Source organism: Moschus berezovskii, chromosome 19 (assembly GCF_049115385.1).
Source record: "Moschus berezovskii isolate FMDL1 chromosome 19, NW_MosBer_1.0, whole genome shotgun sequence".
Lineage (NCBI taxonomy): Eukaryota > Metazoa > Chordata > Mammalia > Artiodactyla > Moschidae > Moschus > Moschus berezovskii.
This window is the reverse complement of record NC_142478.1, coordinates 14,792,427-14,818,718: the sequence shown is the minus strand read 5'-3', so window position 1 is coordinate 14,818,718 and position 26,292 is coordinate 14,792,427. Positions and strand designations below refer to the sequence as shown.

General features: G+C 41.9%; 1 protein-coding gene across 7 annotated transcripts in view; it reads right to left on the bottom strand.

The window, feature by feature from the left end:
• SLC10A7 (solute carrier family 10 member 7) overlaps positions 1–26,292 on the bottom strand; it is a 311,758-nt gene that overhangs the window by 75,339 nt on the left and 210,127 nt on the right. For 6 of the 7 annotated variants that reach the window (XR_016035306.1, XM_088827985.1, XM_088827984.1 and 3 more), the window contains one exon: positions 5,615–5,650. Coding sequence is in view for 4 of the 7 variants with exons in the window: in XM_088827985.1 (XP_088684111.1) it covers positions 5,615–5,650 (36 nt within the window). In the remaining 3 variants the exon portion in view is untranslated. Of the gene's footprint in view, positions 1–5,614; positions 5,651–22,401; positions 26,084–26,292 lie in introns of those variants that run through there. The other variant, XM_088827987.1, reaches the window with a different exon arrangement.

Below are 26,292 nucleotides of genomic sequence, written 5' to 3'. Positions count from 1 at the left end.
AGGTACTTACCGCCTTGCTCACTCCATTCCAGGCACAATGGCTTCCCCACTGTTCCTTAGACACCAGGCACACTCTCAGGACCTGTGCACTTGCTGTTCCTTCCACCCGGAACATTCTACCACCAGAAAACTCACGCTGTTATCTCCTTTAGGTCTTTGCTCAGTGAGTCTAACCATGACCAGTCGGTTTAAAATAGCAAACACCAACCCAATCCCCTTCCTTAGTTTATTTTTTCTTTAGAACCCACCTTATACAATATATTTTTACTTATTTGTTGGTTCTTTCTTTCCACTAGTATATACTCTAGTAGTAAGAAGTAATGGTAGGACTCGGTCATGTCTGATTCTGTGACACCTCAAGGACTGTAGCCCCTCAGGCTTATCTGTCCATGGGATTCTCCAGGCAAGAATACTGGAGTGGGTTGCTATTTCCTGCTCCAGGGAATCTGGATGACCCAAGGATCAAACCTGTGTCTCTTCAGCTCAGTTCAGTTGCTCAGTCGTGTCCGACTCTTTGTGACCCCATGAATTGCAGCACACCAGGCCTCCCTGTCCATCACCAACTCCTGGAGTTCACTAAAACTCATGTCCATAGAGTCGGTGATGCCATCCAGCCATTTCATCCTCTGTTGTCCCCTTCTCCTCCTGCCCCGAATCCCTCCTAGCATCAGGGTCTTTTCCAATGAGTCAACTCATCGCATGAGGTGGCCAAAGTATTGGAGTTTCAGCTTTAGCATAAGTCCTTCCAATGAACACCCAGGACTGTTAGATCTCCTTTAGGATGGACTGGTTGGATCTCCTTGCAGTCCAAGGGACTTTCAAGAATCTTCTAAAACATCACAGTTCAAAAGCACCAGTTCTTCAGTGCTCAGCTTTCTTCACAGTCCAACTCTCACATCCATACATGACCACTGTAAAAACCATAGCCTTGACTAGACGGACCTTTGTTGGCAAAGTAATGTCTCTGCTTTTTAATATGCTATCTAGGTTGGTCGTAACTTTCCTTCCAAGGAGTAAGCGTCTTTTAATTTCATGGCTGCAATCACCATCTGCAGGTTTCCAGTATTGGGAGGAGGGTTCTTTACCACTAGCACCACCTGGGAAACCTAGTTTGTATCCTCTATTAGAGCAAAGATATATCTGTTTTGCTTATTGTTATATCCTTGGCACCCAGGAAAGTGTCTGGTATACTGGAAGAACTCAATACACATTACTGAATGAGTGATGAATAAGTTTAAATAGCTTTTTGGAGGAAGTGGATTATAAAAGAGAGCACAGAAGTGGAGTGCACATAGGGTAGGGGGAAATTTAATTTTTGAGATGTGTAGTATTACAGAATGCTTACATGAGCATAGACATGATCCAGTAGAGATAGAAAACTTACTGACATAGGAGAATGAGGGAAACCTGTGTAGCTACTGTTGTCAAGTAGGAAAAGGGATGGCATAACTGGAGGGACTAGTCTTAGATGGGAATAAAGATCATTTATCCACAGAAAGAGGAGAGAAGGTGAAGAATATAGACACAAATAGACAGGCTCTTATAAATTTATCTGACTGCTTTTGACTTCTTCATCAGTTAATTTCCTTTTTGCATCAGTTGAGATGAAAAAAGAAAAAAGAGGCAATGGAGATTTGAGAAGGTGTGAAATGATTCTCTAGAGAGTGGGAATGTCTGTTAATTAGGGGAAGGGAGTAGGACTGCCAGGCTCATTTACAATTAGTTGTCATAAATTTCCAATGAGGCCAGTCAGCATGAGAGTGGGTACTCCAGTGTGTTCAGGTATAAATAAAAAAAGGTGTAGAGGTGGATTTAAGCAGACTTGGCACCTGCCAGGCAAACAGGAAGCAATAAGAGATGAGCAAGTTTGTTGGTGGTGGATATAACAAAGTAATTACAGTGATGACATGAGATCCAAGTTTGGTCAGATGGAATGTGAGGATAAGAGGGTGAGACAGGGTGGATTTGCTAGAAGCATTGTGAAGGTGACACGGTAAATAAACTGGCCTTTCTGGCAAGTTTGAAGAATTCTTAACTTGTGGAATAAGTTACAAAGATAGGAGATGTCAGTAGGAGAAGATGTTTGAAAATAGGATTATGGAAGGACGCTGTTATTGGCAGTAATAAGCCAAGGGTCTGCCTGCAGAGATGACTGGCTGAGACTAAATGGAAGGCAATCTAATTGGAGAAGGGGTCAAGAATTTCGAGGCTAAGGTATTGGAAAGGTCAATCATGTGAATGTTGAAAACACCAAGAGTCAATCCAAGTGTATTGTTAAAAAAGGAACAATGGAAAGGTGCAAACATTTTTCTGGACTCTTAGAGCATGACCTAGCATTCCACTGACAATTACAAGAAGCAGCAGCAGGTAATACAGGTGTACGGCATTACCTTTAAAGGTAATAGGGGATTTTATGGAGAAGGCATGAGAAGTGACCTGGAATTGGTAATGAGGTGCAAGAAAGACACCTTATCCCTTGTAAGTCTCAGTAATATGAAAGGTGCCAGCAGCAGAGACATGAATCAGAAGACAGCATTCAGTTGGAGCAAGGTAGTAACGGGAACTTTCTGAGAAGATGCTGAGAACACAGACAACTGAGATTCCATCAGCAAAAATGGCTTTTACTGGCTACTGTGCCTGACTATCCAGAAATTCTCATTTTTGAGATATTATGACAAAAAGACAATTCAATTTTCATGGGCTTGTATTAGTTTCTTTGACGTTTGTTAACAAAATACCACAAACTGGGTGGCTTAAAAAAACAGAAATATATTGCTTCACAGTTGTGGAAACTGTAGGTCTGAAATCAAGCAGGACCATGATCCCTCTTAAATCCCTAGAGAATGCTTCCTTGTCTCTTCTAGCGTCTGATGTTTGCTGGCAACCCCTGGTGCTCCTTGGCTTGCAGATGCATTCCTCTGATCTCTGCCTCCATCATGACATGGCATTCCCCCTGTGGGTCTCTGACTCGTCTTCTTTAGGGACACCAGTCATGTTGGCTTCCCTGGTGGCTCAGACGGGAAAGTGTCTGCCTGCAATGCAGCATACCTGGGCAATCCTTGGGTCAGGAAGATCCCCTGGAAAAGGAAATGGCAACCCACTCCAGTACTCTTGCCTGGGAAATTCCACAGATGGAGGAGACTGGTAGGCTACAGTCCATGGGATCACAAAGAGTCAGACACGACTGAGCAATTTCACTGGTTCATTGGTCATGTTGGATTAAGGACCCACCCTATAACAGTTTGACATCATCTTAACTCATTACGACTGCAACACCCCTATTTCAAATAATGTCACATTCTGATGCACTAGAGATTAGACGCGTTTCCTAGGTGGTGCTAGTGGTAAAGAAACCACCTGCCAATGCAAGAGACATAAGGATGTGGGTTTGATCCCTGGGTCAGGAAGATCCCCTGGAGGAAGGCATGGCAACTCACTCCAGTATTCTTGCCTGGGAAATCCCATGGACAGAGGAGCCTGGTGAGCTACAGTCCATAGGGACCCAAAGAGTTAGACACAACTTAGCAACTTAACACACACACACACAAGGATTAGAACTTCAACCTGTCTTTTAGGGAAACACAACATATCATTTGGGTAAACCACAGCAGAACTGTTGATGAAAAACACTACATTTTTAATGACATGTAAGTCACTCAGACTTTTGTCCTATGCAGTAAGTGAAGCCTGGTCACCCAAATGTTCAAGCAATTCCCATTGTTTATAAAAATGCACACCAACCTAAACAGACAAAAAGTGTTACATACTGTGTATGTGATTTTAAGTCATGTAATACAGAAGTAGCCATTGAGGTCGTATGATGGTGCCATTGAACCTAGTGGAACAGCCCAGTTAGCTCAAAAGGGAGGCATTAGACTTTTGAGTTGAGGGTCTTGGGGTCTCGTTTACTATTCTTGTAGCTCGATGATTTAAAAATATTGAACCAACTGAAGCTCACAAGTCTATGCGTCTAAGAGTAGGGCACACTTGCAATAGCATGACACCATTAATATTAACCAGCTGGGCATGTCTTGCTATAGCATGGCAATAGGTAGGAAAGGGAGAAAGGTACTCACTTGGCTCTTTGGTCACAAGTTGAAACAGTGTCTCAAAAGACTCCAGACTCTGAGATTCTCAAAAGTGCTACCTAGGTCTCAGCCCCCTAGCTGTGACTGTGATCTTTTTCAAAGGGTTGTGGAGTAAGAGATGCTACTCTTCTGCAATGGAGAAAACCTAGGCCACATACTATTGGACATTCTGGACATGCCCAGTTCTACACTACTTCTCTGGCTTACTGCCACTGGGGACCCCAGGCTGGCCTGCATCCTGTGGCCACTGAGGGCTGTTCCTGGGAAATTGTTGTCCCAGGTCCTAGAATAAACACTGAGGGATGATCCTGGCTTTCACATTTAGTAAGCAGGTAGATACATACCAAGTCTTTTCTTCCCAATGAACGCAAATAACATTCACTTCAGTTCCAGTGTAACTCATGGAAAATTCTGAACTGGTGATTCTAAATAAATGAGGTCTGTTATGCTGTGGGAAGTGATCTGATTATTGACACTCCTTACCTTCTAAGGATAGCGGTGGCATTTCAAATGGCATGGTAAAGCTGAGGATTATTACTGGCAGGTAATGTCTTTCATGAAAGATGCAAAATCCAACTGTTTAGTAAGGCATCTTTTCCTCTCCACTTCCCACACAGCTTGTAAGAAATGAAGTCCCTCACTCTATTACTTTAATTGAATTCCAACTTGGGTAATTACACTGTAATTAAATAAATTTTCCCCACAGTTTTAATTCACTGACAAATAGTGCTAGTCAAACAGCTACATTTCACTTCTAGAAACGCATCCCCTCTCTATTTCAGTGATGAGTGGAGTGATTTATATTTGGGAGATGTTGTGTATGAAAAATGCACAGTTCATAAAATATTTTAGGTATCATTCATGATTACATATGCTTTTCTCAGCATGAGATAACATTAATTTCATTATAATCTCTCATCTAATTTCTCATATGCTTAGTGCCAAAAAAGAAATAAGATAGGTAATTAGAATTTATTATTTTCAGTACAAGTTTTGCTACTGGTGTACCAGTAGCTTATATTACTTTTCCTTTTCCTAAAGCACATCCCTGGGAGCAGACTGGGGTAGGTGTTACTGTTTCCCATTCTACAGATGAAAAAATCGAGGCAATGTTCCCCAGAGTGAGCAAGCCATTTCCTATCTGTACCAGCACTGGGAACTAAGCTTTGTCTGGTCCCCTGGACCAAGGCTCTTTCTATCAACCTAGAGCATTAATAATCACTTTAGTCTTACTAATGTGAAAATAAAGTGCAGCATATTTTGGACCTATGTCACAGGGTGCTAATCTGTAATAATTAATGATTGAGCCAGGAGTCAGAGGCCTGATAAATGCGTCCTGCTGCTGTCCGTGGTCATGAGACTACAGAGATTCTGACTGTGTACAGCTCACCCGGAAGAGCAGTTCAAAATACAATGCCAAGTGGTGCAAAAAGATTTCAATGTCAGTTTTTTCCCTAGATATCTTTCTTAAAGGGTTGCAGATGGCTTTTGATGAAAGACGTGAAAAACAATATCAAAATACTCACAAAAAGCAGCAGCAGCAGGGGTGTGACAACGATGCCCTGAAAGAAAGAAAAGAGAATGATGATCATATATATCAGCCTGGCGAACCGGAGATTTTCTTTGCCATTTTAAACCCTGATGCACAGAAACGCTTATCCTTCTCATTTCTGTTTAATAAAATCTAGGAGACAGAGAAGAGGGAGCCCCACTCTTGGCTCTCCCGACCGCAAGGCCTTAGCATCTCCAGTATAGTTATTCACATCTCATATCATTTAAAGTACAACTACCAATCTTCCTTCAACTTGTCTTCCCTATTTCTAGCCTAAGTTCCCTTCCATGTTGCATATGCGTCACTTGGGTGAAAGCTGGCAAGCTTTCTCACTCCAAGGCTTTCAACTCTAACTTGGATAAAGTGCCCCCTTTCAAGAGGAGACAGGTGGTTTAGTCCCAGTTGAGGTCCTCTCCTGAGCAAAGACCACGTCAGCTGTGATGAATGAGATGTCGTGATTTTGTAATGTGAACTGATCTCCCTGAGGAAACGAGCTGAGATCTCAAAACTCATTTCACTTGATTAGACTCCATGTCTCCATGGTGGAAGGCAAGTCTTTCATCTAATTCAGCCACCGAGGACCACCTCGGTCCCTCTGTCTCCCCGAGGCAGGAAGGAGCAAAAGATTTGTTTTCTTCGATGACAGGGAACAGTTTGAGGCTGTTGTTGATGAGGCAGGATACAAGCTTTTAGGTTTCTTAAAGGTAAATCTTTAAAACTAGGTGTTTGAGTTGGGAGTTAACATGACAGGTCTCGGTTTTAGAGCAGCAGTTGATGATTTGCAACCTTAGTTGTTCCTTTATCTCTCAACACTTTACTATGATTTATAGAAGAAAAAACATTTCATCCTTTTGTTAATGAATTCTACTTGGAACTTTAAAATTCCAATGAGTCTGTGAGTCTGTGTGTGTGTGTGTGTGAGAGAGAGAGAGAGAGAGAGACAGACTGTGACCAGGACCCAGTTTTGGGACCTCTTCATTACTTTTGGGAAAAAGACCTTTTGGTATTACTATATGGAAGCCCTTTTGTCATTACAGTAACTAAATTCCTTTGACTGTGGCCCAAAGGAATGGCTTACCTTATATGGACATTGCTGCCATAACTTTCTTAAGCATATACACATGTGAATATCCACACACCGACTTGCTTTATTGTTAAATAATAGAATAAATGCTTCTTTATTGTGCAGACTTTTGCAATTGGCGATAGGGAATACTGCATTTTAAGTGCTTATAAAATCTATTTATTAAAACATGTATGGTGACTTCTCAGCTTCATTGGTGTCTAGGAAGCAAATTCTCATCAGCACCATTTAGAAGAGTGCCATGTACAAAATACTGGAGAAGGAAATGGCAACCCACTCCAGTGTTCTTGCGTGGAGAATCCCATGGACCTGGTGGGCTGCCGTCTATGGGGTCGCACAGAGTTGGACACGACTGAAGCGACTTAGCAGCAGCAGCAGCAGCAGTATGTACAAAATGCCAAAACAGTTTTTAAGAGCTACTGTCCTTCAATGACATGGAATCTATTCAGGCTCTAGGAATAATTCTGAACTTTGCAAGACCATGCAGAAATGGCAATATCTGGTTATTTTAGTCTATGTGGGAGCCATCTGATTTCGAGTCAATTTGTTTAAATGTTTATTGAACGCCCACTTATACATGCCAGGCATGGTTCCAATTAATCAGAAGAATTAATGAAAACTGATCTGGCAGAAAGGGGGTAGGGTATTCCAGGAAGAGTGAAGGACCTTTGCAAAACTCTAAAAAGTTGAGCAGGGAGGGAAGAAAAGTATCAAGTGGAGGAATTCAGAGACCAGATCATTAAAGGTCTTGCGGGCCAGGAGAGGGAGCTTCAAGTTGATCCTTTTAACATTAGCAAACTATTAACGAACTTAAGGGAGGGAGGTGGTGCAATGAGTTAGTAAATAATTTGGTATATGGAGAATGGATTTGACTTGGCTTATTAACTGAGCCAGTTTTACCCTTGTTATCTATCAGTTCACCTAAATTTAGGTGAAAGGAAATAGACACTTCTGTTAATGCTTCTTATGGAATTTCAGTAGCACTAATGATGTTTGTGAGAACCAGCATGATACCTCTGATAGGATAGGAACTCCCCCCATTCCCCAACCCAAGAAGATGGCTGAGCATCGCCACCATCCTGGAGACATCTGTCTTGTATTAGTGCAGTAGAAGTTACACCGCTGTCATATAACGCGGGGGGACCGAGGTTCTTTCTGGTGCCCTTTCATTTTCTTTGCAATAATGGACTGGTAATAGTATTTGTAATAATATCAGTACTATTAATGGTATTTTGCTTCAGTACTTTTATGCATATTTTAAAATTTGACCTTCCTCTATTGATGGGGTTGGGTTCATAACAGCCCCACTTTATGGATGAGGAGAAGACCCTTGAGAGTCCCTTGGACTGCAAGGAGATCAAACCAGTCAATCCCACAGGAAATCAACTCTGAATATTCATTGGAAGGACTGATGTTGAAGCTGAAGCTCCAATATTTTGGCCACCTGATGCGAAGAATTCAGTCATTGGAAAAGACCCTGATGCTGGGAAACATTGAGGGCAGGAGGAGAAGGGGACGACAGAGGATGAGATGGTTGGATGGCATCACCAAACTGATGGACATGAGTTTGAGCAAGCTCCAGGAGCTGGTGATGGACAGGGAAGCCTGGCGTGCTGCCGTCCATGGGGTCACTAAGAGTCGGACATGACTGAACTGAACAACAACCACGACAATGGATGAAGAAACTGAGGTTCAGAATAGCCAAGCACCTGGCCCCAAGCCACACAGCAAATTAAATGGCAAAGACTGGACTAGAGCCTGTGCTGTCCAGCTCCAAGCCCTGGACTGACTCGACTATAGCACTGTTCTCTGAGTAGCACATTAACAAACAGTACGGTTTCCTACAGGGTTCTGCTTGCGACATATATGTAGTAATTAGTTGAGGTATGATCTTGGCCTCCATTGATTACCAATTCTTAGGAATGGCCTCATAATGGAAGGCAGAACACTATTATCTGCAGATTTTCCTGCTTGAATATTTCAAGTATATGGTCACTCATACACAACAGCTCTTACAAGGACTTAACAGCTCTTAAAAGGACTTTCCTCAGATGTGAAAAAAATTTTCTAACGAATAGGATGAATCTTCTAATTCTACATTCAGAATTCCTCGTTATTTTCCCAAGAATGGCTGTTCACATTCATTAGCTGTTACACAATGCTGAAATTTGTTTTTCAGTTGTATTAGGCAATGAGTCAGCCACAGTGCCATTAATGCTGAAAAGAGACCATAATTACATTTTGGTGAAGTTGTTCTAATTCTTTTCTTTCCTTTTTTTTTTTTTTAGCCATGCTGTGCTAGCATGCGGGATCATCCACTCCCCAACCAGGGATCAAAGCCGCATCCTCCGAAGTGGAAGAACAGAGACTTTAACCACTGGACCACCAGGGAAGTCCCACTGTTCCAACTACTATAAAATGAAATAGCGGATATTTATGGAATGGTTGTACCAGATGAAGCACTAAGAAGTTCATGTATGTTATCTTCTGGAGCCCTCACAACAACCCTATGAAGCAGGTACTAAACTTCTCTGGTGGTTCAGTGGTAAAGAATCCACTTGCTAATGCAGGAGACGCAGGTTTGATCTCTGGGTCTGGAAGATCCCTGGAGAAGGAAATGGCAACCCACTCCAGTACTCTTGCCTGGGAAATCCCACGGACAGAGGAGCCTGGGAGGCTACAGTCCCGTTCCGTCCCTTCCGCCGCTCAGTCGCGTCCGACTCTTTGCGACCCTGTGGACTGTAGCCTACCAGGCGTCTCCGTCCATGGGATTCTCCAGGCAAGAATACTGGAGTGGGTTACCATCTCCTTCTCCAGGGGATCTTCCCGACCCAGGGATCGAACCTGGGTCTCCCGCATTGTGGGCAGACGCTGTAACCTCTGAGCCACCAGGGAAGCAGCCTAGGCTACAGTCCAGGGGGTCGCAGAGTCAGACAGGACTTAGTGACTGAACACCAACAACTAAGGAAACTGAGTCTCAGGGACACTAGTGAAATAGGAAGAGGCGATTTCAGGCACTGAGTCTCTGACTCCAGATTTGCCCGACTCCAAAGCCTGTGATCCTGAGCGACATAAATAAAACCTTTGCAGTCTTACACTATTTCCCTGGGTTTATACTTCAAGAATAAATTTGAAAGGAGCTTCAAACTCAGCATGTCTTTTTAATGACATGAAACAAATTGAGATATAAGCCTTTATGTGACATGGCTGATATATATATTTTTTTAAGTTTGGATTTTGCAAATATCAATGGTGAAAAGGGTAAACTAAAAAGTTTAAACTGTGAATGCAACCGTCATTGGAAGCTGGAAAATCAAATAAACATGCTATTTTCTCTCGACTATATCTGATTCCTTCTCATTTCTCTTTCCCAAGTAAATCCTATACAGATGGATAAAGCAAAGAAGTGGCAAATGGGCCACTTCTAACTAAAGATGTTGCCCATCTCTCTGCAGATTCAAGGTTAAACATAGTTTTAGTGTCCTTGCAACTGAGATGGTGTGTTTAGTGGTGTGCTAAGCTTTCTTTTTCCAACACCTGAAGAAGTCAAGTTACAAAGTGACTGACTGACTTTGTTTCTGAAAACCTTTAGAAAATCCATTTACACCTCTGATGTGAATGACTGGGTGAATATATTTCAATGAGTTCAGTGGAAAGGAGAAAAAAACAAAAAAACTGTCAAACGTGAGACATTGAGATTGAGCAACATTAAAATACAAGCCAACCCCCTACCTCTGCAAATAACAAAACAAAACTGTGACTGCACTTCTCTCAGGAGTCGGACTTGCACAAAAGGCCAAACTGAAGTAAATTATCATTTTTTAAAAGTAGAAAAAATTATCAAAAGGCTTTGCTGCAACATCTATCATGATCACACAGATACTAAAACTAACGTAAGGCTTCTGTCTCCAGGATATGAAATGTTAAGCCTTGGATCAAGGTTTTATAAGGGATCTTAGATGAGACTGGTCCAGTCCTCATCTGAAATGTGACCCTCCTCTGCCCCTTACTTGCTCCTGATATAACGCTGTGATAGCCAAGCTCTTGCCCGAGAATATGCAGACAGACAATTGTTCCTGCTCTCAAGGCACACAGGCCCCAGCGGACACTCTTTCACGATGAGGAAGTCTTTCTTAGCCTAAGCCCAAACCACTTTCACTGCTGCCCTGTCATCCCCTTGGAGGAACTTAGGGCACGTCAACCCCCTTCTTGCCTGTGACGGCCTGTTAGCTGCTGCTTTTGAATGCTGTACATAAAATCCCTGCACTCTTAAACTATTTCCTCGGGGCTGTATGTTAAGAATGCTGCACTGAGCATTTGGGTCTTCATACTAGGTCTTGTCCAGGCTAGAAGTCCCCAGGTCCTCCTAGCCATTCCTCCTGGTGGGGAGGGGTGGTGCTGAGTCTTCTGTTAGACATCATCTCATCCAGGTGAACTTAAGAGTCCACAGCACTCGCTTCCTAAAAATTGACCAAAACTTGGAAACAAGGTGAAAAGAGGCCTGTGTGTCCCTTCACTGTTACCCTGGAGCACTGTCTAACAGGCCAACCCAAGGATTACTTAATTACCTAGAGGGATAGACCTTTGACTGATGTTTGTAAGTAAGTAAGTGAAAGTCGCTCAGTCATGTGTGACTCTTTGCAACCCCATGGGCTGTAGCCTGCCAGGTTCCTCTGTCCATGGAATTCTCTAGGCCAGAATACTAGACTGGGTTCCCATTCCCTTCTCCAAGGGATCTTCTCAACCCAGGGATCGAACCCACGTCTCCCATATTGCAAGTGGATTCTCTACTGTCTGAACCACCAGGGAAGCCACTTTTGATTTACTTCTGCTTACTATTGATTAGGGCCCAGACTGTAAGATTACACATTAACTTACAAAGGTTTGTCTACTAGAGATTGAAATAATTTCTATCTTGTAGAAAAACAACTACAACAGGTAATTCCTATTACTCTGTAATAGGAATTAGCTGGGCTTCCTAGGTGGCACTCAGTCAGTCAGTCAGTTCAGTCGCTCAGTCGTGTCCGACTCTCCGCGACCCCAGGCCTCCCTGTCCATCACCAACTCCCGGAGTTCACTCAAACTCATGTCCATCAAGTCGGTGATGCCATCCAGCCATCTCATTCTCTGTCATCCCCTTCTCCTCCTGCCCCCAATCCCTCCCACTATCAGAGTCTTTTCCAGTGAGTCAACTCATTGCATGAGGTGGCCAAAGTATTGGAGTTTCAGCTTTAGCATCAGTTCTTCCAATGAACACCCAGGATTGATCTCCTTTAGAATGGACTGGTTGGATCTCCTTGCAGTACAAGGGACTCTCAAGAGTCTTCTCCAACACCACAGTTCAAAATCATCAATTCTTCGGCGATCAGCCTTCTTCACAGTCCAACTCTCACATCCATACATGACCACTGGAAAAACTAGACGGACCTTGGTTGGCAAAGTAATGTCTCTGCTTTTTAATATACTATCTAGGTTGGTCAGGTGGCACTAGTGGTAAAGAATCTTCCTGCCAATGCAGGAAATGTAAGAGACTCAGGTTAGATCCCTGGGTCAGGAAGATTCCCTGGAGGAGGTCATGGCAACTCAGTCCAGTGTTCATGCCTGGAGAATCCCATTGACAGAGGAGCCTGGTGGGCTACTTGGACATGACCGAAGTGACTTAGCATAGCACAGCATATTGCATAGGAATTAGCTGGTTTTGTCTGTAACTCAGCAAACTTATTTCAGTCTGCTTTTCTCATGGACTACACAGCCCCTATTTCTATCACTTCCTCAAAGCCAACTTTAGTAGCCTGCTGGCTCCCTCATTATTCAGTTAAATAAATGTTTGGCACGTATCCATCACACATCTCTAAGAAAGCTGTGGTTTCAACTTTTGAAAATTGTCCTCTAACAACACCTTTACTCTGAACCTTTACATTAATGCACTTTTTTTTTTTTTAAAAGATTAATGTCAACTAAAACTTGCAGGTTGTCTTTGTATCTTGTTCTGTGGGCAGTATGTAGTGATAGCTTAAAAAATAGGGGAAAAGTTTAATCTTCAATAATGAAATGTAATGAAATCAAATCGATATGTAATGACTGAAATTGGCCAACATATTCTAAGCAGTAAATTATAAAGCAGTAGGATGGGGAATTTTGGAGACACCAGAAATTTTTTTTAATTTTGGCAATGGCTTTATTTATATTTTTGGCCACACCATGTGGGGTCTTAGTTCCCAGATCAGGGGTCGACCCTGTGCCCCTGCCATGGAATCTCAGAGTCTTAACCATTGTACAACTAGAGAAGCCCCCAGAGACAATGAAATTTAAATGAAATGGTCTGGGTATATGGTCTCCAGAGAATATGACCATTAAACATATGTAAGTCAAAATACGTAGTTGAATAAACTTTATAGAGGAATAAAAGAGGCATTAGGAGCCTAGGGAAGGGCAACTGGAAAGAAAGTGGTGGTTGGTTGGTAGGTGAGAGCCTATTTCCTCTCTTCTGTCTCTACTTTCCTCTTTAAAACTGGGCCTTCACAGAGTCAGTGCCTTAAAATGACCAACTAAGCATTTCTGAGTTTGTTCACAGCTCTGTCAGGGGACAGGGGTGCCTTAGGAGCTGATGTGAGCTTCTGCCTTGTTCACTAGGTACAGTGCACTACAGCAAAGGCAGCTGCATCAGACTACCTGAGCTTGATTAACACCAGCCACCAAAAACATCCAGCTAATTCTCTCTAGTCGGAGTCCATGTTTTTCAAGAAAACGCTGAATAGTAATTTTATTTTCCACATAGTATTAATATTTCTGATAGGAAGAGAAGACACTCATTAGTTAACATCAGTCCTCTAGAACACAACCACACTGGGATGTGTTGATTACAGTTGACTTTCTGGGCCCACAAAGCTAAGGGTCTATTCCTTGATTGTGGGAATCCCATAAAGCAATGCCACCCTGTGAGGCCTCCCAGGAATAGCTGCTGACTTGTCAATGTGCTGTGTGCTCAGTCGCTTCAGTCGTGTCTGACTCTTAGAACCCTATAGCTGTAGCCCACCAGGCTGCTCTGTCCTGGGATTCTCCAGGCAAGAATACTGGAGTGGGTTGCCATTTCCTCCTCCAGGGGATCTTCCAGACCCAGGGGTTGAACCTGCATCTCCTGCATTATGGACAGATTCTTTACCGCTGAGCCACCAGATAAGACACCATTGAGAAGGCTTGTCTTAATGACATTCATTTAATTAAACAGACATTTATTGAGTGCCAACAACGTACAGGGGGAAAAGATTCCAAGTGTCCTAAGTACATAGAACTTTAGCCATTTTGAAGTGAACTTTTACATAAAACTCTAAAAAGTGGTTTCTTTCAAGTCCCTTGAGTAATCTTTGAGGACTGTCTTGACAGATCTTTGTTCTTTCTTTCCTGTTTTTCTTGTCCTACAACCACGGTTGATTCTCACTAATGCACTTAGAGTGATTTTTTAGTTTTTCAAGCCAAGTCTCTGATATGATATGTCTTTATTTGATTTTTCATTTCTGTTATGCTCCATGCCCATAAAGAGTTTCCATTATAGAAAGCACTTCCACCTTGTCTTTCTGTAACTGCAATGCTTCTGTTGAGAAATGCCTCTATCTTCTTTGGAGAAATGTCTGTTTAGGTCTTCTGCCCATTTTTTTGTTTGTTTTTCTGGTACTGAGCTACATGAGATGTTTGTTTGGCCAACAAACACATGAAAAGATGCTTAACATTGCTCATTATTAGAGAAACGTGAATCTAAATTGCTGCGAGGTATCACCTTACACCGGTCAGAATGGCCATTGTTAAAATATCTACAAACTAAAATATCTATAAATGCTGGAGAGGATGTGGAGAAAAGGGAACACTCTTGTACTGTTGGTGGGAATGTAAATTGATACAGCCACTATGGAAGACAGTATGGAGACTCCTTAAAAAACTAGAAGTAGAACTACCATATGACCCAATAATCTTGGCATATACCCTGAGAAAACCATAATTGAAAGAGACACATGTACCCTAATGTTCATGGCAGCACTTTTTACAATAGCTAGGACATGGAAACAACCTAGATGTCCATCGACAGAAGAATGGATACAGAAATTGTGGTACATATACCCAGTGGAATATTACTCAGCCATAAAAAAGAATACATTTGAGTCAGTCCTAATGAGGTGGATGAACCTAGGACATACAGAGTAAGTCAGAAAGAAAATGACAAATATTGTATATTTATATTGCACGTACACGTGCTAAATCACTTCAGTCGTGTCTGACTCTTTGCGCCACCATGGACTGTAGCCCAACAGGCTCCTCTCTGTCCATGGGATTCTCCTGACAAGAATACTGGAGTGGATTGCCATTCCCTTCTCTAGTATATACACATGCATATGTAACTTAGACAGATGGTACTGATGAACCTATTTGCAGCGAAGCAATGAAGATGTGGACATGGAGAAGAGACTTGTGGACACAGTGGGGGAAGGGGAGGTAGGATGATTGAGAGAATGGCATGGAAACATACACATTACCATGTGAAGGATAAATGGCAAGGGGGAATTTGCTGGGTGACATGCGGAGCTCAGCCCAGTGCTCTGTGACAACCTGGAGGGGTCGGGCCGGGGGGAGATGGGAGGTGGTTCGGGAGAGAGGGGACATATATATACCTGTGGCTAATCTATGTTAATGTGTGACAGTGGCCAGCCAACACAATATTATAATGCAATTATCCTCTAATTAAAAAAAAAAAAGAAATGCCTCTATCATCTTATTCTCAAAAAATATATCTACATATATTTATATATCTATCTACATCTCACTCTGGGTATAGTCTAGAGAAGAGATTAACGTGATGAAAAGTTAAAGGGAGGTAGGTTAACTAGGAGACTGTTCAGTAATCCAGGCAGGAGTTGATCTGTGCTAAGGAGAGAGAAACTTAGAGAACTCTGCTAAGGAGAGTGATCAAAATTAAGAGACTCAACACATTCAAGGTGCATTTGAAATGCAGACTGGTAGACTAAATATTAGAGGGATGGTGATGAAAAGAAAGGAAGGATAGTTTCTTAGTCTCTGGAATAAAGGGATTTTTGACCATATAGGTAGATTGCAGACCCAATTACAGGGCTGGGAAAAAATTGGGATGTATAGATTAACTTTTTCTTAGGGAAGGTGAGTTTGAGGTGCTTACAAGAAGGCCTCTACTATTGGAGATTTTGGATGTAGTTGGATACGTGGGACTCAGGCTCCGGGGAGTGTGGACAGTGGCTACAGGTAAGTGCGTCCTCAGCGTCTGGTTGGTGGCTGACTCTTACAGAGAAGATAAACAGGCAAGGAATAGAGTACACAGGGATACATACTATAACTATATGGAAAAGGTCAGTTTTCATTCCGGTCCCAAACAAGCACAATGCCAAAGAACGTTCAGATTACTGAACAACTGCACTCACTTCACATGCTAGCAAGGTAATGCTCAAAATCCTTCAAGTTAAGCTTCAGCCGTAAGTGAACCAAGAACTTCCAGATGCACAAGATGGATTTAGAAAAGGCAGAGGAACCAGAGATCAAATTGCCAAAATCTGCTGGATCATAGAAAAAGTAAGGGATTTCAAGAAAAACATCTACTTCTGCTTCTTTGACTATGCTAAAGCATTTGACTGTGTGAATCACAACAAACTGTAGAAAATTCTTAAAGAGATGGGAATACCAGACCACCTGACCTGCCTCCTGAGAAACCTGTATGGAGGGAAGACTGGCTCCAAATTGGGAAAGGAGTACGTCAGCGCTGTATGTTGTCACCCTACTTATTTGACTTCCATGCAGAGTACATCATGCAAAATGCCAGGCTGTATGAAGCTCAAGCTGGAATCAAGATTGCCGGGAGAAACATCAATAATCTCAGATGTGCAGATGACACCACTCTTATGGCAGAAAGCGAAGAAGAACTAAAGAACCTCTTGAAAAGGGTGAAAAAGGAGTGTGAAAAAGCTGACTTAAAACTCAACATTCAAAAAACTAAGATCATGGCATCCGGTCCCATCACTTCATGGAAATAGATGGGGAAACAATGGAAACAGTGACAGACTTTCTTTTCATGGGCTCTAAAATCACTGCGGACAGCAACTGTAGTCACAAAATTAAAAGATGTTTGCTCCTTGGAAGAAAAGCTCTGATAAACCTAGACAGTGTATTACAGAGCAGAGACATTACTTTGCTGACAAAGGTCCATCTAGTCATTTCCAGTAGTCATGTATAGATGTGAGAGTTGGACCACAAAGAAGTCTGAGCACCAAAGAATTGGTGCTTTTGAACTGTGGTGTTGGAGAAGACTCTTGAGAGTCCCTTGGACAGCAAGGAGATCCAACCAGTCAATCCTAAAGGAAATCAATCCTGAATATTCATTGGAAGGACTGATGCTGAAGCTCCAATACTTTGGCCATCTGATGCGAAGAACTGGCTCCTTGGAAAAGACCCTGATGCTGGGAAAGACTGAAGGCAGGAGGCAGGCAAAGAGGACAACAGAGGATAAGATGGTTGGGTAGTATCACCGACTCAATGGACATGAGTTTGAGTAAGCTCCGGGAGTTGATGATGGACAGAGCAGCCTGGCAAGCTGAAGTCCATGGGGAAGCAAAGAGTTGGACACAACTGAGCAACTGAACTGACTGACTGACCAGTGTTCTTGCTGAAAAATAGCATGGACAGAGGACCGTGGTGAGCTACAGTCCATGGGGTTGCAAAGAGTTGGACATGACTGAGCCACTGAGCACAGCACATTTCCTATATTAAGTAGAAGGTGTAAAGTTTTACTAAAATGAAGTGAAGACAGGTAAGTTACTGATTGAAAACCTGGGCTGTTACTCGTGGGACAGGGTGCCTAAAACTGAAGGGGCTGAGATTTTTATGATACTTGAAGATAAGTTATCCTGCCATAGCTTCATGGATGCTGGAAGCAAACACAAGACTGCTGAGTCAGAATCAAAGACTGAGCCACTTACACATAGCATAGCAAGTAACCTAGCATGATGTTAGCATCAGTTCCCCTGGCCCTGAAGTCAAGGGGCAAGTGCAGATGGGCTCAGGTGGATGTCTGCACCCATGGTGGGTTACATTATAAGAAATGAATACTGAGTTTCAGTTCAGTTCAGTCGTTCAGTCGTGTCCCACTCTTTGCGACCCCATGAACCGCAGCACGCCAGGCCTCCCTGTCCATCACCAACTCCCGGAGTTTACCCAAACTCATGTCCACCGAGTCGGTGATGCCATCAACCATCTCATCCTCTGTTGCCCCCTTTTCCTCCTGCCCTCAATCTTTCCCAGGATCAGGGTCTTTTCAAATACTGAGTTTAGGGAATCCAAATCTTTTTTAATTGGCAGTTAGCAAACTTGCTATTTGCTCCAAAGGGAGACACTATTTGTATCTTTCAAGGTAGTTCACTATACAAACATCCTTGGAAGGAGAAAGGGTAACACAGAGCAGTCAGGAGCACAAGACGGTCAGAAACATAGGCAACACATGGAGAGCTGTCTTCCAGCAGAGGAGATGCTCAGTAGACCAATCCAGTTGATACTGGCCACCCAAACATTTGAGCTATCAAGCTCATTATTGCTCCCTTCAAATGTCATCACTGAGCTAATGTCCTTACACAGGGAAATCATCATTAAAATATAATTTTAAGTGACCAGAGAAACTTCCTCCAAGATAAACACTGATCCTTTAATACTTCTTGGGCACTATCATTCAAATAAGTAAGAGTTGAACCAACTGAATTGACTTCCAACTCACAATTCAGTCTCTTGATTTTTCTAAATGGAGGAATTTTAAATCTTTTTGAAATCTAGATCCCAGCTAGACTGAACTGTGATCTATAGAGCCGCAGCACTAGCCTCACCAGGAAGCTTGCCAGGAATTGGTGAAACGCAGATCCCACTGGATCTACTGTATCATTTTCTGCATTTTAAAGAAGATTTCCAGGTAATCTGTAGACACATAAAATTCAAAAAGAACCAATTTAGGTTCCAGAGCAGAGGTAAATAGACCTTTTCTGTATAAGGTCAGATAATAATTATTTCAAGCATTGCTGACCATACAGACTCTCTTAACAATTACTCAACTCTGGAACTTCCTTGGTAATCCAGTGGCTAAGGCTTCAAGCTCCCAATGCAGGGGACCTGGGTTCGATCCCTGGTTGGGGAACTAAATCTCACAAGTTGCAACTAAAGATCCCACATGTTGCAACTAATACCTGGTACAGCCACATAAATAAATACTGTTTTAAAAAATTCCTTAACTCCACAATCATAGCTGGGAAGCAGCACAAAGGATGAGTAAACAAATGGGCCTGGTCAAATTTGGCCCAAGGGCTATAACTTGGACCAATGCTGTAAGTATTGTTTTGGATTGGCAATCACATTAAAAAAAATAAATTAGTGTAACAAACTTTTATTTTTAATGACTTTGTTTTTAGTGAACCCAAGCTGGCTTCTAAACATCACAGCAGTTCTTTTGTAACAGCTTATAACATGCTATTTAATTATCTAGTCTTCCAACTTTTCTTCAGACTGAAAACAAAATTATGAGTTAATAGTGTGTAAAATTTGGCCACCTCATGAGACGAGTTGACTCACTGGAAAAGACTCTGATGCTGGGAAAGGTTGGGGGCGGGAGGAGAAGGGGACGACGGAGAATGAGATGGCTGGATGGCATCACCGACTCTGTGGACATGAGTTTGAGTGAACTCCGGGAGTTGGTGATGGACAGGGAGGCCTGGCGTGCTGTGATTCATGGGGTCGCGGAGAGTCGGACACGACTGAGCGACTGAACTGAACTGAACTGAACTGAAAATCTACCTTTTCCCTCTTTTTGATATTTGCAGTGACATTTGCTCAAGCCCAGCTGCTGCTTCTACTCCTTTTCTTTTTGATCTGTCAAAAATACCGATTCAATAGTCTCAAACGTTAGTTTTCTCAGAACCTGACGAAGTAATTTGTCTGAGCCAGCAGATAGAGTCTGCCTATCTTGAGCCACTTTCCTTTTACCAGTATTTAGTTTACCATTTCTACTCTGGAGATGGTTCTTTGCAAGAGATGATAGAAGTAAAGAGAAAAGCCAGCAAGGAGGGAGACATTAAGGATGCTGAATCGCAGGCAGAATGTGTGGCATTTAGGGTCTAAGGTCCAGAGCTATAGAAGAGAAAAACAATACACAAGAACACACGTGAAGAATAACATGTACATTGCCTATTAGAACTGTATAGTGATCTATGTTACAGCTGAAAAACAGTGTTGAAATTCATGATTTTTCCTCTTACTTTTTAAGTGAAAAAGCCAGTCATTTTTGCAGACTATGTAAACTCATGGGCCCGTATTAAAACTGTTAAATATTAAGCTGGATTTTTCTATCCAGATTAGCAGTGATAAGAACAATCTGAAATTCAGCTAAACCTCACAGCAAGATGAATGTGGGAACTTTCTGTACTATCCAAGAATTTTCATATGAATAACTTCTAAGTGTATAGACTTAACATGCGAATAAGTAATTTTCCAAAAGAGTTTCTTAAAAACGCATATCTGAAGAGTACCCATTAGACCAAAAATGCGCTCCAGTGTTCTTGCCTGGAGAATCCCAGGGACAGAGGAGCCTGGTGGGCTTCCATCTATGGGGTCACACAGAGTCGGACACGACTGAAGTGACTTAGCAGCAGCAGCAGCAACAGCAGCAAGACAAAAGTAAGTCATATTTTCTGTTCTGATGACACCAGCTTTTGCAGCTAAAAAAGGACTTGCCCGGGTTCACTTTGGCTTGCAGGCCTCCACTGTGGGCACACAGCTGTAAGCCAATATGGCTGCAGTGTTTATTTTCTCTGGGAATGCACATGGCAGCCTATTAAGGATCATTAGTAGCAAAACAAACATTTTATGCAACAAGCACAACTCTCACAAAATGTTAGAAGGATGGTCCCATTTCCCTAATCTCCATTAAAGCTCATATGGTCCGAATCTTATACACAGGAGCTTGTCACATCTCTTACTTTGGAATCACTACTTTAACGACGTCAAATACCACCATCATAACAAGGGCCAACATTTATTAAGGTGCATTATATAATGGGAACTGTGCTAAGTGCTTTACGAGCATTATCTAGTAAGTAAATTGATTATCCTGGTTTAATAGGTAAAACAAACAAACAAAAAAACAGAGGTGTATAGAGACTACCAACAGGTGCTGCCCTACCCAAAGGAAAAAAACAAAGTTAAGAGTCAAGAGATTGGCCAAATGGAAGAACAATTGTTAAAAAAGAAAAATGAAACAGGAAAGGAGGAAGGAGGAAACTTAAAAGAAAAACATATATAGGAAATGGATGGGCTGAAACAAATACAAAATACATAATATAGATTTAAAATAGGATTGATGATCACACATGTGTTCTCCCAGTGGCATATGAATATATGAAAAGAACGCACCAAGTAACTCTCTCAGGTCACTAGGGAGACACTGAATACTACTCACTGGCTTAAAAGATTTAATGTCTGTCTACCACTACGTTCGTTGATGTCTATAAGAGAATAGCACTTGACATATACTAGGTGCTCAGTACATTATTTCTTGCTGAACCAATGAATGAATGCATGCATGTCCACAAGTGCTTCCCTCAGGCAGCAGCACAGGTGCTTCTCTCAAGCACCGCCCTGGTGGTCAGAGGTTGGGAATCTGCCTGCTAATTCAGGGGACAAGGGTTCAAGCCCTGTTCCAGGAAGATTTCAGCTGCTGCTGAGTAACTGAGCCTATACATGCAACTGAGCCCACAAACTCTAGAGCTTGTGCTCTGCAACAAGAGAAGCCGCCACAATGAGAAGTCCGTGTACCACAACTAGAGAGTAGCCCCTGCTCCCCCAAACTAGAGAAAGCCTGCACGCAGCAACAAAAACCAGTGCAGTCCAAAATAAATAATAAATCAATAAAATACTTATTAAAAACTAAACATTTGATGAGAAAGATTTTATGAAATGCTTTAATATCACGTTTGTAATTAATGAGATTAGTTGACATTTATGGAATGCCTACTTTGTATGTGTCAGGAACTGTTGTATGGCTCATTGGGTATACTAACTCATTCAGGCCTCACAGCAAACCAATGATGCCCATATTACAGAGGAGAAAGTTGAAGTGTACAGACAGAAGAATATGAAATTCCCAAACAATAAGTGGAAGAATGAGGAAGTAAGCCATCCATCTGGCCCCAGAATCCAGTCTCTACCATTGCATGCTTACACAGGGGTTAAGAGTTCACTGAAAATTTAGAGATCAGAGAATTTTAGCTGAAAGGAATAGTAGGATAATTTGCTATCTCACTTAACAAACTGCAAATTTGAGGCCCAGGGAGTCAGGGTCTTTTAACCATAGCTTCAGGGTTAGTTGTTTCAGTCATGTCCGACTCTGTGCGACCCCATAGATGGCAGTCCACGAGGCTCCCCCATCCCTGGGATTCTCCAGGCAAGAACACTGGAGTGGGTTGCCATTTCCTTCTCCAATGCATGAAAGTGAAAAGTGCAAGTGAAGTCTCTCAGTCGTGTCCGACTCTTCACTGTGCCATGGACTGCAGCCTACCAGGCTCCTCCGTCCATGGGATTTTCTAGGCAAGAGTGCTGGAGTGGGGTGCCACAGTAGGCTATTATCCATGGGGTCGCAGAGCTGGATATGACTTAGCAACTAAACAACAACAACATATATAAAAGAAATAACTAATAAGAACCTAATGTATAGCACAGGGAACTTTATTCAATATTCTGTATTGAACTATACAGGAAAAGAAACTATAAAAGAGTGGATATATATATATATGTATAGCTGATTCAATCGTTGTACAGCAGAAACTAACACAACATTGTAAATCAATTATACTCCAATAAAAGCAAACAAACAAACAAAAACTCAGACCACATGTGCACATGTGAAATGAATGGGTCTGGCACAGCTCATCTGTTTCTTTTGGATGTGTCTAAATGATAGCACACGCTGCCACTAGATTTAGCTGTGACGATCAATACCAAGTGTGAAGATGGACGAAATGAATGGAGACAGCTGCACTCCACTTGCCTTGTCTCATATATCAATGGTCTGATTTACTCTAGTTTTTATAATACCCCTAAGCCAGAGCCAAGTGGTCCTGAACTTTATGATTCAGAGAGGCTTCAGCCAGGGGAAGGAGGCAGATGAACCACTGACCCCTAATAAAGGCTGTTCCTCATGCGAGTGTACTTAGTCCACAAACCCTCCTGCCATCACCAAGGCAGAGGCTGTAGGACCCTATAGCGAGGCTGAATTTGGGCAGCCTTTTCTACCCAAGCCCCACCATTGATGTCTGTGTTAAACAGGCTTCTCCTCAACAACACGTTTGGATTTATTAAATACAAGCAGGTGGGAGAAGAAAAAAATAGAATGTGATTCTGGGGTCTGAAGAAGACGGAATCTAGCTATTGAACCTCTCTAGGGCAGTGCTCGGAGAAGGCAATGGCACCCCACTCCAGTACTCCTGCCTGGAAAATCCCGTGGATGGAGGAGCCTGGTAGGCTGCAGTCCAGGGGTCCATTAAGAGTCGGACATGACTGAGCAACTTCACTTTCACTCTTCACTTTCATGCATTGGAGAGGGAAATGCCAACCCACTCCAGTGTTCTTGTCTGGAGAATCCCAGGGACAGGGAACCTGGTGGGCTGCCGTCTGTGGGGTCGCACAGAGTTGGACACGACTGAAGCGGCTTAGCAGCAGCAGCAACAGGGCAGTGCTACCCAAAGTCTGACAGGATTTCTAGAAGCAGAGGGAAGAGTACAGATGAGGTGAGGAGGAACACTGTCTTTACCAGCTTTTAAGAACTGGTAAAAGACTATACCAAAGCCTTTGACTGTGTGGATCACAACAAACTGTGGAAATTTCTTAAAGAGCTAAAAATATCAGACAATCTGACCTGCCTTTCGAGAAATCTGTATGCAGGTCAGGAAGCAACAGTTAGAACTGGACATGGAACAACAGACTGGTTCCAAATTGGGAAAGGAGTATATCAAGGCAGTATATTGTCACCCTGCTTATTTAACTTCTATGCAGAGTACATCATGAGAAACACTGGACTGGAGGAAGCACAAGTTGGAATCAAGATTGCCGGGAGAAATATCAATAACCTCAGATATGCAGATGACACCACCCTTATGGCAGATAGTGAAGAAGAACTAAAGAGCCTCTTGATGAAAGTAAAAGAGGAGAGTGAAAAAGTTGGCTTAAAACTCAACATTCAGAAAACAAAGATCATGGCATCTGGTCCCATCACTTCATGGCAAATAGATGGGGAAACAGTGCAAACAGTGACAGACCTTAATTTTCTTGGCTTCAAAATCACTGCAGACAGTGACTGCAGCTATGAAATTAAAAGACACTTGCTAGTTGGAAGAAAAGTTATGACCAACCTAGACAGCATATTAAAAAGCAGAAACATTACTTTGCCAACAAAGGTCCATCTAGTCAAAGCTGTGGTTTTTCCAGTAGTCATGTATGGATGTGAGAGTTGGACTATAAAGAAGGCTAAGTGCCACAGAATTGATGCTTTTGAACTGTGGTATTGGAGAAGACTCTTGAGAGTCCCTTGGACTGCAAGGAGATCCAATGAGTCCATCCAAAAGGAAATCAGTCCTGAATTTTCACTGGAAGGACTGATGCTGAAGCTGCAACTCCAATACTTTGGCCACCTGATGTGAAGAACTGACTCATTTGAAAAGAACCTGATGCTGGGAACGATTGAAGGTGGGAGGAGAAGGGGACAACAGAGGATGAGATGGTTGGATGGCATCACTGACTCAATGGAGATGAGTTTGAGTAAACTCCGGTAGTTTATGGACAGGAAACTCCGGTGATGGACAGGAAAGCCTGGTGTGCTGCAGTCCATGGGCCTGCAAAGAGTTGGACATGACTGAGCAACTGAACTGAACTGAATTGAAACAGACTATGCCATTTTATGGTCATGTGATTTTACTTTTTGGTATAAAAAGGTCGATAATTAATACAATAAATATATCACTACTGCATAATTAAATTTCACTTATGACCTAGGAAAATACAAATGAGCTAGCTACATTTTTTTAGAGTGCTTAGACTTTTATCCTCAAAATTCCTATGGTGAGTTGCTAAAACAATATTAACTGTTTTGATTATGTAACTAACTACAGCTAATTCCCCTTAAAGTTTCAGAAAAGACTCATCCCTAAACAGTGATTTCTGGAACTATGCTATGGGGTGCTGTCACTAAGAAGGAATAGCCAATATTTTCATTAAAAGATATCAGTAGGTATCCTTTTTGTTGTTTAGTTGCTGAGTCATGTCTGACTCTTTGTGACCCCATGGAGTGTGTAGCCCACTAGGTTCCTCTGTCCATGGAATTCTCCAGGTAAAAATACTGGAGTGGGTTGCCATTTCCTTCTCCAGGGGATCTTTCTGTCCCAGGGATTGAACCTGTGTCTCCTGCATTGGCAGGTGGATATTTATATTTATTTTGATATGTACTCTGAAAATCACTTCAATATCTTTGCAACTTAAAAGTGCCAGAGAGCAAGAAGTGATCATTAAGTAAATCACGTCAATAACTTTAACCAAGAGTCTTTAAGAAAACTGGAAATCTATGTAAATATAATTTTTCTAGTTCCCCAGTAGAGGGCAACTTTTACACATTTTAACGGTCCAAAAAAAAAAAAAGAACTATGCACATCGCATCAGTAAGAACCACTGTACATTTAAATAATACGATTTATGTCTATGAATGGATTTTCACTAACAGGTAGCTATAAAATGTCATGAAATTTTAAGTATGTAATTAGAAATTGAATATACTTAATAATCAGTAATTAGCATTTTATGATTAATATAAGTGCTATTGCAGGAAGTAGTAACCATTTGGGTAACTTTAAAGTAGCAACCATTTAGGTCACTGTGATGGATAGTATGAAATATAAACTGTAAGTGATGAGAGTTTTGTTCTTTAGTAAACATTTTGATTGAATTTCATGATGACTGAGTTCCAAATATAGCTAACATGAATGCATAAAATCTAATTAAGAATAGCAAAAAAAAGCCATAAGCATCTCAAAATATAATTAACTGCCTTTGTTATTCTGAAGTTTGAAGCAATAATTATCAATGTTCATGTGTTAAATGGTGTCAGACATAACTATGCAACTAAACGTGTGTATGTATACATTTGCAAGCAGAGTAAACGTCTCCTGTGACAGCTCGTGACTATTCGACGTTTGGACATAACGTGCTGCGCCCTCATCCATTCCCTCATTCAGCATTCGTTTACTGGGCACTCACAACGTCCCGCAGACCATCCTGGAAGTCAAGAGACAGTGTGATTAATCTGACGGAATTTCTTGCCTTCTTGGAGCTTATATCCCTGCTAATAAAAAGACATATCATGAAACCTGAAAAGATAAGCTAATGAGATAGATACTTACAATGTCTCATAACACTAGTTTCTTTTTCTAATTAAAAAATTATACTTTGTTTTTAATTTATAAAAATATTACAAGGAAAAATTA